Here is an 18,962-nt window from a genome sequence, read left to right on the forward strand (position 1 = left end):
TATTTAGAAACCTGAATCCAGAGCCATAGGATTTTACATTATTGTTCAGACTGAACGTTCATAAGAGTCAGGGATCAGTCACCCTGACTGCCACCACCTTGTCCTGCAGTGTCACACAGTGTCACACAGCCCTCTGGGGACTTTGCACTGCTAAGAACCTGTAGGATTTTGGATTTAAGTGATTTGTGCCTTTCTAAAGTGCAGCAGAACCCTGTGACCACGAGAGGGAGTGGTTGGATTACTTTCCACATTCCAGGCTCTTCCAAAGACAAATCTCTTGCACACATGAAGGCAAAATTCTGCCGTCGACAGCCCAGCCAAATATGCTGTCAACATTTTGGATAAGAGCAACAATAAGAAAGTTAATGCTTTGGGGAAGGCTCCACATTGCATTGTGTTCAGCCTCTGCTTGAATCTGGTTTTACATAATCAGTGCATGGGCTAAGAGCAGTGCAAATGGTTTCTAAATATACAAATTGCAAATAGAGAATGCTTATTTAAAAAGTAAAATTAAAAAAATAAAAAAGAAGAAGGAAAAGAAAAGAAAATGCAAACCTTGAAGTAGATGGAATTGTCACATCCATCATCCCTCACCTCCAAGGCACACCTGAATGATTGGCATGAGAAACAAATGTGTCATTTGCTGCAATGTCTTTTGCTGGCAGACAAGCCTGCTATTGGTGTCCCAGCATCTTTTCTTCATCATTCAGCTGGGTTGGTCATGCAGCAGAAGCAGACCATGCCTTGCTTTGCCAGGACTGGTTTAAGTGTGGCCCCACACTGCTGAAGCAGCCTCTGTCCCACAGCAGGCACAGCTGGATCTGAGCATGCACTGACTGCTGTCTCGGTAGGTGCCAAGGCCCAACATGGCTTTGGTGACTGCCACTCTCCATATGGGTCATAGCAAGGGGTTTAGGCACAAAATAAATGTGTCAGGGGAGGCAGTAATGGGTGAAAGCAGATCAGCTGTAGAAAATGTAACAGAACAGCAAGAGGGTGTCAGATGTGGGAACAGTGACTGCTCTGAGCAGCACACCTAGAATCACTCATCCTGCCTCGCCCTCGAGTGCTGGTGTGGCTGCCACTATTTCAGGTGGAGAAGAAAGAGTATTCCACTCCTTTACCCTGATATCTTATTCTTGCACAAGCTTTGTAAGCTTGTCAGCAGAAGACAGAAAGAGGTGAGCTCCATGACAGAAATTGTTGAAACCTTTCAAATGCAATGATGTTCTGACAAATGGTGAAATAACATGGCATTTATGAGGTTTTCACTTTCATGCTCAACATTTTTTACTGTCCTTATCTAGTTGTTTCTCAGATTGGGAGCTACAGTTTCTTGAGCAGGCACAGGACAGACATGAGAAGATCCCATTTGTGTGGTCAGAGGTTTCAGGGGGTTGCTATGTTGTGCCTGGTTTTTATGGAGTTGAGATGGTGTGTTTCAACACTGAAAAACAGTCAGCTCAGCAGAGAGATTTATGGGTACAGATGCTGCAGCCAGTGCAGCACAATGAAGGTGGTTGTTCCCTGGAATTTGAGGTACCCTTCAGAGCCCTTGGAATCTGAGGTACTCTCCAGAATGCCCAGAAGTTGATGACAACTGTGTGCCTCTGGAGCTGAGTGCTTGAATGGGGGAGCAACAGCCAAGCATGGCCTCTGCACCCTGACTTTGTTTTGAGAGACAGACTTGAGCATGGGTGTACAGAGTGGGAGCCACAGGAACTAGTAACTGATACTTCCAAAAAAACACATCTGCAGGTCAATGACAGAGAGAGATAAAGCCTTGAAAGTCTTATGCCACCACTGACCAGCTGTGCCTGAGCTGTGATTCTTGCAGCTCGCTGAATCAGTGAGACTGCTGCTTAGTTTGCCTACTAAAGAAACTGAAAATTATGGGGAAGTTCATCTCATTTTTAGCTGCTCTTACAGCACTGTACATGGTTCTACTAAAAATAGGTAACAATTGATGCTAGACAAATATATAATGCCATTTGTGTGAAATCATTTCAGTCAAAACATCAATAAGTTGTCTATAAAGTAATTTAATTTGGTAGCATTGGTAGCATTCCTTCCTCTTCAGGGAATCTCTCTTTAAGGCATATGTAATAAATTTACTTGTTCTCTTCTAAAACTTGTAAATTCACTTCAAAACTTGTTCTGAGACTTTTGTATGCAAACAATTAGTTTTGCCACAGTCCCAGAACAATAGCACTTGCTAAGTTTATTTCAAATGGTCTTGCAACCACTCTTGAAGACATTGTGCCTTGGTTAAAAATTTATTTAAAAAAAACCCAGAAGCATGCAATTTCCTTTTTCCCTGCCCCCTTTTCTGTGTGTATTTATGTTTAACTCAGGGCAAGAATTTTATAATATTCTTAAAGGAAAAGATAGAAATAAAAAATGGCATGAATTCATGAAAGCATGGGTTTATATATAGGCATTCTCTGTAAATGAACCAAACATTCTGTATTCTAGGTAGAACAGCCTTATTTGTCTGCTCATACACATTTCAGTTTCCTCCACGCACTCCCACGTGTCCTCCTTTTTTTGAGCTGAGTGTATTGTACCATGTTTCTGTTGGAACTGCGTGTGCCTGATGCATAAAACACGACACAGAGCAGCCAGGTTGTCCCCACCATCTGCCTTGAGTCACAACCATCCAGGCTTTGTTCTCATGGCTGTCACCACCCCACCAGATTCTCTCGGTGTTTGTGTAGCCTTATACAGTATATTGCACTGACTGTACCTGTATAGTATCTCGTCTGTATACTGTATGCACATAAATATGTATATTCACTCATGGATGTATGTATAGGACGTTTCTCTATCTCTGTATATGTACGTGTGTTTGTTCATAGTCTTTCACTAGAAATGTGTGGCTATTCATATACATTATGTGTATGTCAATTAAAAAAAAAAAAAAGTATGAATGCCAGCACCCACTTTTGATAACCAACTTTTATTCTCATTTTGTCTTGTTAAAACAACAAAAATAAAAACATCATGTATTTTAAATGAGAAAAGATTATTCTTTTTACTAATTTTTAAGGTTTCCAGTTTTTCAGATCCAAAATGGCAAATATATTGGTGTTTCTCCTGACAGTTTTCTGTAGGAAAAAAATATTTGTAAACAGCTCAGTCTGTGTAGTTTTGGCCGTCTGTATCTTATGCAGATCAAGTGCTCCAAGGTTTAGAAATGCCCTAAACCAGCTGGACTCTTGTGCTGCAGATCCCAGCTCTATTCACATGAGGGACTTGCTGTCAATCTATGGGTGATTCACATCCATAACATCGTACATGAATAGATAATGGATATAGAAGGGCCTTGGGCTGGAGAGAAAGTTTCCCCAGTGCAGGTGAGCATTAGGAATGGATAAAACACCCAACTTTGTAAGTGGATTTTACAGGAGCATTACAGACTATTTGTCAGACCTCTTACCCTTTGCACTTCACAGTAACATATAATTGCCAATTGATTAAGCATTTATTAAAACAGCTAACAATCATTTATTAGCGCTTTGTAAAATGAATCACCACACAGCTGTATGTAGGTTTAGTTATCTGGCCTTGAGGCAGCAAAGCACTGACTTATCTTAAATAGCAGAATATTTCTGTTAGTCAGGAGGATGACAGATACACTTTTTCCAGTTGAGCATGTGCTTAGGATATCCATTGAATTGAAGCTTAAATGATAATCATCTGTGTTTCTTTATGAGACCTATGGGTGATAAATTTTCTCCCTTTACAGTTAATTTTCTCATTGTACTAATTTGTCCAGCTGGACTGGTCTCCATGTGCAATAAGTTACTGCAGCAGCATGGCAGCAGCTCCTCAGAAAAATCTCAGAAAACAGGTCTTTATGCAAGAAATACTGAGAACCTCGTAGGGTGATGGATACACTGTAAGGAAGACCCTTCACCCTAACTAAAATTGCATAATAGAAAATCCTTTTCATTTTTAATTTAAAGCTACAGGGTTAAATTCTGATCTCACACATGAACAGCAAATTCCCATTTTACTCCTGAGCTGTAACTAGAATGTCCAATGAATGCTTTTCCTCAGCCAAACATAGGCTGGAGAAAGGACATATTCCACTAACTGAGATAGGAGTTTATGGGCCAGTGGCTTGATCTTAAACCTTCACAAGTTAGTGGCAGTTAGCAGACCCTTGGATGTACTAGGCCCTTTTCTTTTTTTGCAGTCTGGAAAAGCACGTTTGCTATCTGCTGTTTCTGATCACAGTTGTATAATTCACAATAGGAAAGAATAAAAATGAGAAAAGACAATAGCAACATGCATTTTTAACATCGGTCAGATCACAGTTCTTGACACCAAATTTTAAAACACAATCAGAGAAAAGCAACACTTTTTTACTGTTTGAGTTTGCTTACGTTGCAGGTGATATGCACCTATAGGCTAACAAGAAGCTCAGTGTTTTTGTCCTGCATTGTCATTAGCCATTCCTTTTCAGCTGGATATTTAAATTTCCTTCCTGCTCTAGAGATCTGAATCACAGCACAGCCCATGCTGCTGGCACAGGCTAAGCTGAGTTTTCCAGGTCACTCCATGGTTGAGGAGGCTGCTGCTCCTGGCTTAGTGTGTTAGTGCTGATTCACACACTCTGTCAGGCAGCACCATCCCTTCAGAGATGCCTTTTAAACAGAAAACAGAAACAAGGTACAGGGACTCTCTGACCCCAGTGGATCCCATTTTCTAAAGCACATGGATACCAGGCTGAGTATCTTGCTGTATCTCAGCCATTCTGTGTGCCAGGAAATCATGTCTATATTAGGTTTGGGTACTGTATAGTTTAGCCATCCCTGATATAAATCAAATCACATCATGTTGCTGAGAGGTAACATCAGACACGGTATCTCATACTGAGGCAGAGCCTTACATCTTTGTACTCTTCAGAAACTCTCAGTATGATTTATAACTTCAACAATTGTTGCTTAACTGCACTTCAAATTGGAGCTAGAAGTGATTAATGAAGATATCTGTCTTTTAATAATGTTTTTACACATTTTTAAAAGGAAGTTGTGACCACCTACTAGAGTATGATGATCTCTGAACATTCAGTGCTGGTTTTTAGTCATATTTTCCTGAATATTTTTCCCTCCATACAATCAGTACAATATTTGAGAAATGGCATTTACTCTAAGAAAATGATTCCCTCCATACAATCAGTACAATATTTGAGAAATGGCATTTACTCTAAGAAAATGATCTTTGACTCAGTTTCACTATTAAAAATTGAGACATGTAAGAGCATATTTCAAAAATTCCCCTAAGTAAAGCATCTTTAAAGTAAAGCAGCTTTCAGTGCTGAGGCATTTTCCCTCTATACATTATTTTACTAATTTTATGCTTCTTTATTTTTAAAATTATTCTCTGGCCATTTTTTTGAAAGTTCTAGACAAATATAAAGACTTAGGAGCTTTGCTGGTAAACTAGTGTGGTGAAGTTCTTCATCTGTTTCAGCAATAAAAGTTAAATCTTGGGTTCAGCTACTGACTGCAATAGAAATAGTGCTGAAGGTTATGTGCTTTTTTATAGTTTGGAAACAATAAGGTCCAATAAAATGGGGAAACTAATGGAATTTGTGGTGTCCCCATATATAACATTTTTGTAACTTTAGGACAGGTTTCAATGTCCTTGCAGTTCTTAGGTCTTCCAAAGTTATGGTTTTGTTTCCTTTCACTTTCATTCTTCCATTCTCAGTTTTTGGGCCCTTCTTGGTCTGAGCAGTACCCAGAGCATGCACCATGCTGCCTTCAGCTCCGTTGTACATGAGAGCTTTTGCAGCCCACAGGGACTCTGTGGATCCAGAGGAGGAAAGGACCTTGCCCAGCAGCTCTCACTGCTCCACGCTGCCTCTCAGTGCAGAGCTGGGGGGCTGTTCATATGAGATATGAGATATGAGATTTCTCCATATGAGATTGGGAATCTGGCAGTTTTTCAAAGCTGCCATGACTGAGAGTAAGGAACATTAACTGCAGGTGGGCTGTACTATGGGCACAGCTACCCAGACATGGGCAGGACCAGCTGCCGTGGCCATCGGGGTTGCAGCTCAAACCACCCTGCTGTGTGAACTCTGGTTCTGGAGCAGTTGTGACACACAGGGCACAGAGCAGCACCTTCCAGCAAGGGGAAATACTGGAGAAAAGGGGTTAGTAACCCCACAAAGAAATCTGGGACATAAGATTGTTATCCTGCAGCTGCTGCACTACAGAATGCAGTACACAGGAGATCACTGAACTCCAGCAAAGTGTCTTTTTGCTTTGTCCCTCCTGTGTTTGACCTAATATAATATTGTATTTTCCTTTCTGTTTTACAGTGAATGACAGGAAGTATAATGGTGGGTTGCTTGAGTTCTTCATTTATTCCTCGGCAAAGGCATAGATGAAGTTTTGATTTTTAATGAGTGATCTCAATAGGAATGCACTTTGTGATGATCCACTGAGATGCATGAGATGACTTTCCACAGTATCCCCAATATCAGTTAATTTACAGCCTCTTCTTTGAAAGCATTTATAGAGTGTGATCAAGCAGTACATTTTGAGCAGTTGTTTGGTGTTAAAATAGAAGCACCTAGATGTAAAGAATATGTTTCCAAATAAGATAATAATGCAGGGTCAGAAAGATTTATATCTAGTCTGACTGCAAGTATGAAAATGGAAAGCAGAACAGTGAATTTGTCACCTAAAATGTGCTTTATGAGTAGCCTCAGCAATTATCTGAGGGCCACTGGAAAACTTGTGGCATAGGAGTATGTGCAGGGCTGGTTCTGAGCAAAGTAACTGTGACATTTAGTAATTGAAAGGCAATGATTCATGAAAGTGGAGGTCTGGAACCAAAGGTGCTGAAGGTTTACTAATAGTTTGCTAATTTAATTTTAGGATAAGTATTAATTGCTCATAATCTTGAATCTTTGGGAGTTCCTGGAGCTCCGAATAATCTTGTCAGTCATTTTGAAGTGGTGGATTAGTCAAGCCACAGAGCACAACACAATGTAGTCAAGCCTTTTAGTGACTTCTAAGTTTGAAAAAAGGTGTCCAGAGTTTTTTTCCAGCATCATGTAATTACATTGAGTGATAGTGTAGTTTTTCCAGGGACTCTAGTTCTACAGTTTTTACAGGGACTCTTGTTTTCATTTTTTTTCTGCAGTAATATTGTTTGAAATAAAACATAGTTTCCAGGAGTTTAGAAATTTGGAATAAGGTAAATCAAAACCTCAAACACAGCAATTCAAATGTTATAAGAGCCCTAAAATGTGTTGCCTATGCTGTTTTATAGTTTGAAATAGCAGGTGTCAGTGAATGCTTTTAGTGTTAAATATATACAAGGTAAAATTACTAAGTGTTCACCCTACACATTTTGTTGAAATAAACAAGTAGTATGATGAGGAAATTCTTTCCCATGTTCTTAGAGGGAAAATAGAGATTGATCTTGTGTCCCTTGAAAGGAAGAAAGGTCAAAAAAGGCAGACTGTGTAGTGCTAAGCAACTTGTGTGTGCACTTGTGCTTGCAATGCAACAACGTAAATGCACAGGATCATTCTAATGTGGCTGCTGGCATCAGAGGAAAGCTTCCAGAAAACACTTGGGGCACTCCTCCTAGGGAGGAATTTGCAGTTCTGCTGTCCACTGTCCCCAGGGAGCCTTCCCAGGCACTCCAAACTGCATGGAGAGTGTCTGCTTTCACAGCTCACCTTGCACATCCTGTGTGTTCCTGAACAGACTGATGCTTTTCCTCACCTTTGTATTAATAATCAACTGTTGTTTTGAATTTGACAGTAACAGGAGAGTGGGCTAGCAGTACCAAGCTGTACAAACAAGTAACTAACCTGGGCCAAGTTATGCTGTCTTTCATGAAAATATTCCTCCAGAATACCTGTCAGAGAGAGGGGAATGACTGCAAATTTAGCCTGTAGTTCTATCCTGACTTACTGACTTTTGTGGCCATTGGAAGTAACATTTGACAGCAATGCAATGGTTATAGCTATTAGCAAAAGAAATCTTGCCCAACATAACTTTCAAAGTGCTCTTCTGAAGTATTTTAAAATCGTTTTTATTGAGGTTATTTTTACTGTTTGTTTAAGCAAACTGTAGTCAAATTCTTGGACCCATGAGGTCAGATGGTAAATTCCTGTTGGCTTCAAATGGGTGAGGCTGTCTCTGCTCAGATTTTCTGAAACCTGATTCTGGCTGAACTCCTTCCTGCCTTGGACAACTCCCCTTTTGCGAACATGTGCTGAGAGGACCTGCACGTCAAGCCGAGTATCAGATAGCGAATCACAGTTGCTGTTTAACAAAGCCCTCCAGCGCTTTCCCCAGGGCACAGGACTGCCTTCTAGGAGTGGGATTTCACACCTTCCCAGTGGAAATACCTTACCTGGCCAGGGGGCCGGGAGCCATCTGCACCAGAGAAAGTGCCGCCAAGAGTTTCCGTGGGAAACACAGTTTGGAAACTCCTGTCTGAGAACAGGCATGAGGGAGGGAGTACCTTTTCCTCCCAGAGGATGGTAAGTGGCTTTCAGAAAGCCTTTCTTCTTCATTTACTGCAGCCTGCCAAAACAAACCAGCATGCTTGGCTCTGCTGAATGATGTGTAGCACTGCACACAGATTGCACTGTTAGAGACCACTTTGCTTACAGATCCAGGAGACACTTCTAATAATCTCCTCCTGCTGCCTTTTTATTTCATTGTATTTTGTGTTAGTTTAAGATCACTCTGTTACAGCCTCACTTCAGCTGTTGGGCTTTTATTTTTATCTGTGTTATGCAGTTCTGACAAAGAAAAGGATATTTTTATATGACAACCATGATGTGTGCTGTAGTTTTCCCCATTCTTTAGAGTCAGTCTCTCTTCTCATCCAGCATGAGAGAGAGATGCTCATGAGGGCCAGAAGCAAACAGCATCTTCCTCAGCCCCATAACCTACAGATTTTCAGCACAATAAGTGGGAACCTAGGCTATTAGGAAAAAATTATGGAAACACAACTGAATCAGGGGGCTCTCCTATTGCCCAGAGCTTCCAATTCCATGTCAAATAAGCCAACAGCATTAAAACAAGGCAAGCAAAAAATTTAACAGCCAGGATGTCATGAAGAGAAACAGCTGAAGAGGATATGGTGTTGTCTAAAGCCCTCATATAAACTATAGTGAAAGATATATTTTTTAGGTCATCAAAAGTTTATACACCACAAAAGAACACTGCTCACAGGGTCCAGAGCATGAAATATTGTGTGGTCACTTCAAATGTTAGAAAGGGTTCCTCAAAAATAAATGAAAATTGTCAACATTTTCAGACTTAGTGACTACTAATAGAGCTATGTACAACATTTCAGGTATTTCTTCTCCCACATGGCATTTTTAGCAGCACATATTTTCACGGGCACTGATGTGAAAAAATTATAGTGCACCTTCAATGACAGGATTCCTGAAACACCTCTTAGCACTGGGAATTAGCATGGCTTTATCCTCATACCACACTTCACCCCAGCAGCCTGACATTAGAGGAGCAGAATTGCTCCTGGCACTTGCTCTCCTCTTGTCTCCTGCCTGCCCAGTGTTCAGGGTCAAGGTTACCTAGGGCTTGGCTTGGGACAAGGGGATATGTGTGGGACTTACGTAGCACAAAATGTCTTTTTACTAAGAGAGAGAATTATCCATCCATATATTTATGTAGATATTTATGTAACACATGAATAAGTAAAATTTTTCACAGCTAACAAAGAGAGTCCCAGGCCTGGTGATGAGAATGTTTCACTCTATATTTTTATTTCTGCTCATGGATTTTTCTTTTCACAGCCCTCATGTTTTTCATTTGGAAAAGCTATGCTACATGGGATAATTTGGTTTGTATATAACTTACAGGTATCACAATGTCTTTTTTCAGCGTCATTCACGTGCTCAGGAACTTGCACAGCCCTGTCCTGATGCATTTTGCCTGGTGCTCCTTATAGCAACAGTCCAGTTCCAGAAGGACTCAAGAGCCTGACCTCATAATGTGGATATTCATCCACAAAAAGACACAAGATGTTTTCTAGACCTGGTTTCTACACAGCTAGGCTGTGTGTAAAGTTGTGTCCATCTGCTTAATTGTATCACTGGATAGTTTTATTCTTTTTCTATCTGTAAGTATGACTCTCTGCCAAACCAAACTACCCTGCTTGGTTAAGAACAGGGAATGAACCATATTCATTTACATTTCTCTTTACACCCGTGTTTTGAGCACTTTAGTGGATGTGCTGGTGCAGTGTCACGGCACAGCGAGGGCCAGCAGCAATGGGGGGATGCCCAGGGCAGGGCAGAGGCAGGGCCAGGGCAATAGAAAACAGAAATAGTCCACTGTGACACCAGGGGCTTCCTGGCAGTGTGAGTCACTGTCTGTTCCCCAAAGCCTCTTCTGAGTTTTCCCTGAGATTATGTGCTTTTGCCAGTAAATTCTGATGTGGCAGAGAGCTATGGCATGTACTGACCTCTGGCTTCAAGCCCTGGCCTCCAAGAGTAATTGAACTGGACGTGTTCTGCCCATCAAACCTCTGCTCCATGACTGTCCTGTGGTCTAGCTCAGGGCAATCTAATTTAAGCAATACATGTATTTGGAAACCATTGGGACTGCTAATTATCTTTCTGGAATAATATGAAATTTCAAACTGATGAGGTATGAGGTCAGGCCCACTGCTAATGTAGGCACACACAAAAACGTACCATTTTCGCTTCGCAGAGAAGGGAACTACTTTGTCTAGCTTGTTTCTTTGACCTTCATAAAGCATTAAAAAACCCACCAGAAGGGACCTTTTTCATAATTTGAAAGATTTCAATTTGCCTTTTTTGAGGATATGTAAAGGTGTTTTATCTTAGTTGAAGATGGGTTTATAATATTAATTCTTGCTCCATGGCACTATCAACATAGAACCCAAGAGTACATAAAAGATCTTAATAATATTTACTTCCACTGTTTTGGAAATAAAAAAATATCAGAAAGCTGAGAGAAAATAGTAAAAGTAAGGTGGCAGCATAGACTGGTTTCTTCTAAAGATGGCAAAGTTGGTGATTCATACTGTATGGAAAAGTATATACAGTTTTGTATAGTAGAAGGAGTTTCTTACTTTTTGTTGTTGATGTGCAAGTTTGGAACAAGCATTTGCTTTGAAGAACATTTTTGAAGGACAACTAGAGATTGATGATTAATCTGTGTTTACCAAGAACTTGTCAGACATCCTGGTTTACTCTTGCACTCAGTCACATTCCTACACATCCAGTTATCACACAGCTTTTACTGCCTGCTTAGGAACAGGGAATTGAGCTTACCTCCAAAACCTTCTTGGTGAATGTCCAAACTTCTGGGACTTTCCCTGATGTTTATCTTCACTTTCTTACTCTATCTGATTTGAAATAAAAATTTTATAAAAGGCATCCTATATCTTGAATAATCTAATGAGTAAAAATTCCATCAAAACAAACATTGATGTTTAATCAGAAAATTTTGTAATCCAAAGGATATTATGGGACATAGTACCTGATGCACATTCTGTAGTCTCCAGAGGGTCCCTTACAATCCTGACTTTAGTTAATGGCTCTTTTTTCCCCCTTCAGTAAGAACTGAAGCTTTGGGCCAAGATTCTTTGGTCAGAACCAAGCTTTCCTATCCTATGCTCTGTCTTGCTGGCTGTTAGCTCCATTGCCGATGCATTTTGTGCCTGTGTACATCCACATCTGCAGCCAAGCTCTCACGTGCTGCAGTATGTGCACCTTTCCTCAAGCACAATGGGATCTTTCCCAGGAGAGCTGTATAGCTGTAAAATGTTTTTAATGTTTTACTTTTTTCCATAAATTAGGTTGTAACATCAGTACTTTTTGTGCCACTCACACTGAACAAATTCCTTGTTATGATGTAGCAGGGATATTAACAGCCTGGTGCACGAGCAGAGGAGCAGGCTAAAGCCAAGAAAGGAGGGAGGATGTGAAAAAAATTAGAGCTGGAACCAAGTGTGAGTGCCATCAGTTCAGTCACTGGGAGGATTAGGCCTAAGACTGCAGTGTTAAACACATTAGCTTTGAACACCTCAGTAGCCCTACTGAATTCATTGAGGGTTTTTACTGCGATTAAACAGCTGTGTTGAGTCCTGGCCTAGGAGCCTCAGTGCCTGTTTTGTCTAGGATACACTGAAAGTTTAGTTAACGCTCTGGAACTTCATATCATTAACATGGTTATTGTCATGTCTGTAGTTCATTGATCTGCAGTGGGAATTTCCTCCCAGGTCTGTCCCACAGCTTCCAGTGGCCATGAATCTTTGTTCCTAATATTTTTATTTTGTTGCACTTAAACACTAAAGAAATGGGCAAAACTATCAAAAACAACCCTTTAATGTTTAGGCTAATTTTAATATTAAAGCTTTTTTTCCCCCCAGTCCTTTTAACATTGTATGTGTTCACTTGGTGCATTTTAGCAAACGACTTTGCCCATCCCAGTTCTACACGTCTCCCCTGCACACACTATTAGTGAATGCAGTTCCAGGAGAGGATTGTGCCAAGTGGACAGTATCCTTAAGAAGATGCTGATAGGAAGAACTTAGCCATCAAACAAAAATAGCATTAAAAAAATCCCAAGTAGACTTGAAAATCTCTGTCTGGGAGAGTGGGAAAATTCAAATTCTTCCCAGTAAATGATTCACTAACTGTAACAAAATACGGTGGCCAGTATAAAAAAAGGATTTTGGAGCTGCCTACTCTTGGGTATATTTTAGGTGCTGTTTTGCAGGGGGTGGCAGAGTGTCTGTGTAACTGATACTTTCTACAACTCCATTTCTATCTTTGGGAAGTTGCAACTGGCATTTTGGAAATCAGCATATCAAAATGCTGCTTCTGTCCCCTCGAATACCTCCTTGAATGCAGGAGGTCAGTACCACAAGGCGTGTTGGCACTGCACCCTGTGTAGCGCGGTGGTGAGCGGGGTGGCGTGGATGTGACACTCTCACGGGGGTGACGTGGATGTGACACTCACGGGGGCTGTCACGGGTGCTTGTGACACTTGGTGGCTGGAGCACACCACGTGCTGTGGGGAGTGGCACTGGCACACGCTCTGCCTGACATGATGGGCTATAACAGAGAAGGTATTTCCCAGTGCCTACAAGAGGAAATCCATGCTCAAGAGCCGTTGTCAAGCCCGGCGCAGAAGCCGCTGTGCTGGTGAATATTTGTGTAATGAATTGTGTGCAGATTGTGTCCCTGTCCTTCCCCATGGAGGAGGACCCAGCCAAGCTGAAGACACTGCTGTGTAAGTACTGACCCACCACTGTGGCAGGAAATCTGGGTCAGGCAGAGCCTCTCCAGTGATCCAGTGAGTGGAGTGAAGCTGAGGGGTGGGAAGGGAGCATCTCCAGTTCAGACAAGGAGTTTTGGACCAAGCCTGGGCACCCAAAGAGAAAAAGTCTCATGGCCATGGCAGATGCTGTGCCTCATGGCAGCCTGCACCACACTAAACATTAGGTCATGCCTGAAATGAAAGATAAGTATTCAAAAGCAAGCACAGCAGAATTCCTGGAGAAATGGCTCAGCCATTCAGGAGGACACATTGCAGATAAGTTACCTGTGTAATCCAAAATTCATAAGAACATTCAAGAACAAAATTCATATTATGGTGTAAATTGTTTTACTCAAAGTACTATCTAGTATATAAGGTAAGCATGGTTTTGTGATAAAATTCTTTTATCCTGTTTTGCCCTCCCCCCTTTTTTTTTTACAAAAAAATACCAATATTTCTATATTCTATTAATTTTTCTGTTTGTGTACAAATTTTTTATTACTTTGTCTGGTAGGCTTTCTTAAATTTATTCCTTTTGCTTTGTTTTCTGCTATGAATCTGAACATTTGCTTAATCTATTATCAATAATGCTAAATATGCTTCAAGCTGAACACAAAAACTACTGAGATCCAAAGAAGGTTCTTTAGAGGATTCTAGGCAAACCAGGCCCCACTTCTAGGGACTTAGTGTATGCTCATGCTTGGCAGTCTAAGACTAGTGAATGAAAGGCATATGCATTATTAAATGTATTCAAATACCATTAATAATAAAGATACATTTCCTTCGTGAACCTCAAATTCTGCCAAAGTATTGCTGTACATGTTCATTTTCATGACAAGAGCAGATATGTACCTGGACAGCCCCTGTGACTATATCATGTGTATTTACTTACACACAAATCCTTAACTCTTAGGAAATAAATGTGGGGACACACTCAAGACATCACTTCAAATTTGCAAAGTGTTGAGAGGAAGTTTCCTGAGCTGCAGGTATTCGGTGTTATCCAAAACCAATGAACCCTTTCAGAAGAGTTTACTATTACTGATTTCTCTTCCAGTCTAAAGCCTCTGAAGACACATTTTAAGTTGTGAACTCCCAATTGAACTCAAATGAAGTGACATTCTCAGCTTCAGACGGGCTGTGACATGTACTTACAGCTAAACATATGTTACTTCCCCTTTTGGATCAGGATCACACTCTCCAGTATTCCACATACATGAAAACATGGAGTTTCTTAACTCTTGGTGCCTTCCAGTTAAGGAAATATCACAGAGTAGGACAGGTTAATCCATATAATTCACACGGAGTTCATTAAATCAATTTAAAAAAAATATTAACAGTTATATTTAGCTTAATACTAAGAAATGTTAACACCCTGCTTTTAATGTGAGAGATTGAATTTGGAAAGCAATATAAAACATGGGTTTCAGTGTGTAGAATTTTTTATTTCCACAACTTAAGGATATTGTTAAGATCCATGTGCCTTTTTAGGATCTATTCTATCATTCAAATTCTAACCAATGCTAGGTAGCCAAAACCATTTATCTTTATTAGATTTTAGTGCTCTGGAAAAGTTAAAACAGGGATTGTCTATTACTCTTTTTTGTTTTTCTTCAAGAAGCAGTTAGAATTAATGACTAACTATGTTTCTGTTGTTGGCATTGAGATATTTGTTCATAAAATTAGAGTGTTTCAAATAAGAGAAAGCTAACTTTGCAAAGAAAAAACATATTTAATCTATGACCAAGACAGTTATTTGTATGTTTTTTCCCTCTTTCCCGCATTCCCTCCCCCTCTTCTTTTCTCCCTCCATCCACCTCCCCCAATAGGTGACGTGCATGCAGTGGTTGCAAGGGGACCATACAATGCTGGACATGATTGAGAAAAAGCGTTGCCTTTGCAAAGAGATCAAAGCTCGACAGAAATCAGAGAAAGGACTCTGCAAACAGGACAGCATGCCTATTTTGCCAAGTTGGAAAAAGAATGCTGGGACCAAGAAATACAGCCCTCCTCCTTATTCCAAACAACAAACTGTTTTTTGGGACACTGCGATTTGACAGGCCTGTGGAGGATGTCCTCTCCACCGTGTGGCACCAAGGACAGGTAGCCTTCCTTCTTCAAAAGGCAAAGGCTCTAACCTCAGACTTACCTACAGGTGGTGAACTTCCTAGGAAAAAACCCACTGGTACAGTGCTCTCCTGTAATCAAGAGAGATATTTAAGTTTCTGACTGGATTAAGGCATACATATTTACCCAGGATTTTTTTGGATCCAGAAGATATCAAAATGTAAATATTTCACCAATATATTGAAAACACTCAAACAAATACACTGTTTAAATATATAAATATATATATATATATATATAAAATTTAAAAAATTTATGGAGAATTTTACTATATAATGTTACTGTTATACTGTTTTATTACCTATTTTCTATGTTCTATTCTACTGTTCACCCCCACTCCCACCGCCACCATTTTATTTCTCTGACCTGCCTAGATGTGGCCTCTGTACAAAAGCATGTGGTTGTACGTGTTGTTGGAGAGGACAATGTACAAAACAGCTCGGTGCTAGGGCTGTAGAAGATAACTAGAGTCGTACTTGTTAGATGTCCTTAGCTTGGGGGGTGGGATGGACAAAGGAGAGACTTCTGGTGGAAAACAGCAAACCTGCAAGCACTGAAAATACAAGTGCTCAGTGCAGATGCCCAAGTTGCATTTAAAGTATTAATTGTTCTGCATCTGTTTTCCCATGATGGTAACCAGATAAATTGTCCTTGGTTTTATATGAACCTGTTACTAAAATGATTTGGCCAAGGAACTAAATTTTCTGCAGCAAAGCCTGCGACAGAATCTCTTCCTTGAAGACGTTCCTTTGACTAGCAGAGACCATGGTTCACTGTGACTAAGCATTGTGCAGCCCTTGGCGGAGAGAGCCGGTCGCTCAGCGGGTTGAGGCAGTGCCACTGCAGCCGCCGTCCCTGCCCACATTTACCGACGGTCCAGAAAACAAAGGCGACAAAATGTTTACATGTTTATTATTTTTAAACCCTGCAGCACATCCTTACGTATGCTGTGTCAGATTTCCTTGTGTTGTTTCTCTGGGCTGGATTTCAGAGCCCTTGAAAGGCTGTTGGGAAATCCCTCTTGATTTCATGCGGTTTTGAAGCAGAAGCCCATGTAACGTGTTCTCCCGGCTATGCCGTTTCTTCTTCCTGGCTGCTTCTGGAATTGGCTTGCAATCCTGTATTATATTACACCCATTTTAACAGAATATTATGTCATGACCAAAGAATTATGACCTCCTGGTTTTAACGGGAGAAAGAGATGGCTTATGCTGATTATGAGGGTGAAATCTGTGTGGTGAAATATCTTCCAAAAGGATCTGTTGAGGACGAGGGAAACTTGTACTGCGGTGGAGTAGGGGGGAAAAGAGATCTATGGCATATATTTTGTATATTAAAATTTCTATCTATGTGTCTAAAGTTTGGTAGTACAAAATTCCCTCTTTAAAACAATCATTTTAATGTTATATTCGCCAAGAAGAAAAGGTGTGTTGTTTGAAACTTCTTGTTATATTGGCTTTTCTTTAAAATTGTATTGACAGCATTGCCACAGCTGCAATTGCTGATCAAAAAAGACCAAAAATAACAAATTTTAGAAGGTTTTTGTAATCTATATTGCTAAAGTTTGAGTTTCAGTAATGTTTTATCAGTAGTAGTTTCTTTTCAGCCTCTGAAATAAAGTTTTTAAATATTTTATAACTAATTAACTAATGTATATTTTGATGTCCAAACTGAGATTTCTGTAAAAGATGAAGTGTGTGTTTATATGTGTGTATGTATATTAGCATTATCGTATATGTATATATGCATATGTGTACACACATATACATGTATATATGCATGTATCTATATATACCCATAGATGTGTGCATACGTATATCCACATACGTCAAATATTGGTGTGTTATGAATATACAAAGGCTGGAATAGGTACAGAGTTGAAATGCAGATTTGAAGACCCCCTCACAGCCAAAATGACAGAAGACATGAAAAAACCCAGAAGCTGTGAGGGAATCTTTGAACATGTTACATCCAAAAGACACCAACTGTTTATTCTGCTTATTCTCTTTTTTCAAAGAAAGAAAATGGCAGAAGAAAAACTCCAGAGATCTCACAAAGTTCCAGAATCTGCTAGAAAGAAGACGACTTGTTGGTCATGAGAAATCTGTTGAGATAACAGATTCATAATTCAGCAAGTGTTCATGCTTTTTCTTCCTCGTAATGTGGCAAGAGAAGAATTTTCCATATCCATGTGTGAAATACTTAGCTCAGCCCTTTCCCCCAACTGCACAAAGTCACTGGTGACAAAATGCAAGCCGGCTTTCACTCAGCTCTGCCAGTCCTTGTCCTCACTGGTTTCCTCCTGGAGCAGCTCCTTTAAAGCCGGGCTGCCAGAGCGGCACTGGCGGCGCAGACCCTGGGCACAGCTGCTGGGGGAAGGCGGTGTCAGTGCTTGGTAGTGTTTGTTCATATCGTGTCCTTTCCATATCAAGATGTAATCGGAATAATGATCAGGGAATTGAAGCATTCTTGTCCTAAGCTCACTTGCTTGTACACTTAGCCTACCGCAAACTCCTTGTTTTGCTCTTATTGCTCAACACTGTTTATGTTGTCCTTCCTAAATAATTGCCCACGTGCTTCCAGACCTCCATTGTATCCCATGGAAACAATGGCTTTTTGTTTTAAAGTGCGACAACATGAAAAAGTAAAATGTAACTTAGCACTTACCTTCAAAGCACTTTAGAAATGTGAACCTCATGCTTGCGAGAGCCGTTTTACTGCGGAGGGACGTGAGGCTCAGACAGAGTAGTTTCCAAAGGTCAGGGACAGAGGCAGAGCAGGACCCAGGCTCTGCCCTCTCCTGTGGCTGCTGGCCCACCCCATGGCTCGAGTAAAAGGCACATCGTCCTGCCGAGAGCTGCCACCACAATGCTGTCAAACGTTTCCTACTTCACCTCTTGTCTCAGCAGCTTCTGTGTCACAGGGTGAATGACAGTGCTTAGTTACACACAGTCATTAAAGCTGTAGTCTGTATAAATATGCAATCTGTATATACATACAGATCACATATATACACACACTTATGGAGACTGTATATATGAAATTGTTTGGTATGCACTTATTTTGCTTTAAACTCCTGAAGTTAAACATTATAGTGTAGCAATTTGTGTAAGGTGCACTGTGATTTCAAGAAAGCACAGTAAAGTCACAGGTCTTGTTATTCTTGCACTAAAAATGTGTTTACGTATATTAGCCAACGTATGTCTACTTTATCTCTCCTTTTGACAAATTAAAGCAGATGGTATAAAATAGTATGGGGTTTTTTTGGTTTGGGTTTTTTATTTTTAAGTGGACAATGGCACTATGTTTTTAAATGACAGGGTTTTTAAATAAAATGAAATCATTCTGTGTTCATTCCAATGTAATACATTTACCAATATCTTGAAACTGAATGTCATGTTGCTTTTTTTTTATATATCATTAGAAATTGTCAGGTATGTGCCTGAGATTGTGTAGGACTAAGGAGTAGCTAGAGGCTAACTGTAATCATATATTATTAGCCGTTTCTATATACACAGTATAAAT

General features: G+C 40.3%; 1 protein-coding gene across 3 annotated transcripts in view; it reads left to right on the forward strand.

Annotated features, from left to right (window-relative positions):
- NYAP2 (neuronal tyrosine-phosphorylated phosphoinositide-3-kinase adaptor 2) overlaps positions 1-15,657 on the forward strand; it is a 132,698-nt gene extending 117,041 nt beyond the window's left edge. For 2 of the 3 annotated variants that reach the window (XM_023933213.2, XM_023933214.2), the window contains exon 8: positions 15,140-15,657. In XM_023933213.2, the coding sequence (XP_023788981.2) occupies positions 15,140-15,367 (228 nt within the window). In that variant the 3' untranslated portion in view covers positions 15,368-15,657. The remainder of the gene's footprint in view (positions 1-15,139) is intronic. The other variant, XM_023933216.2, reaches the window with a different exon arrangement.
- The last annotated feature ends 3,305 nt before the right edge of the window (positions 15,658-18,962 follow it).

Source organism: Cyanistes caeruleus, chromosome 10, assembly GCF_971803275.1.
Source record: "Cyanistes caeruleus chromosome 10, bCyaCae1.hap1.1, whole genome shotgun sequence".
NCBI lineage: Eukaryota > Metazoa > Chordata > Aves > Passeriformes > Paridae > Cyanistes > Cyanistes caeruleus.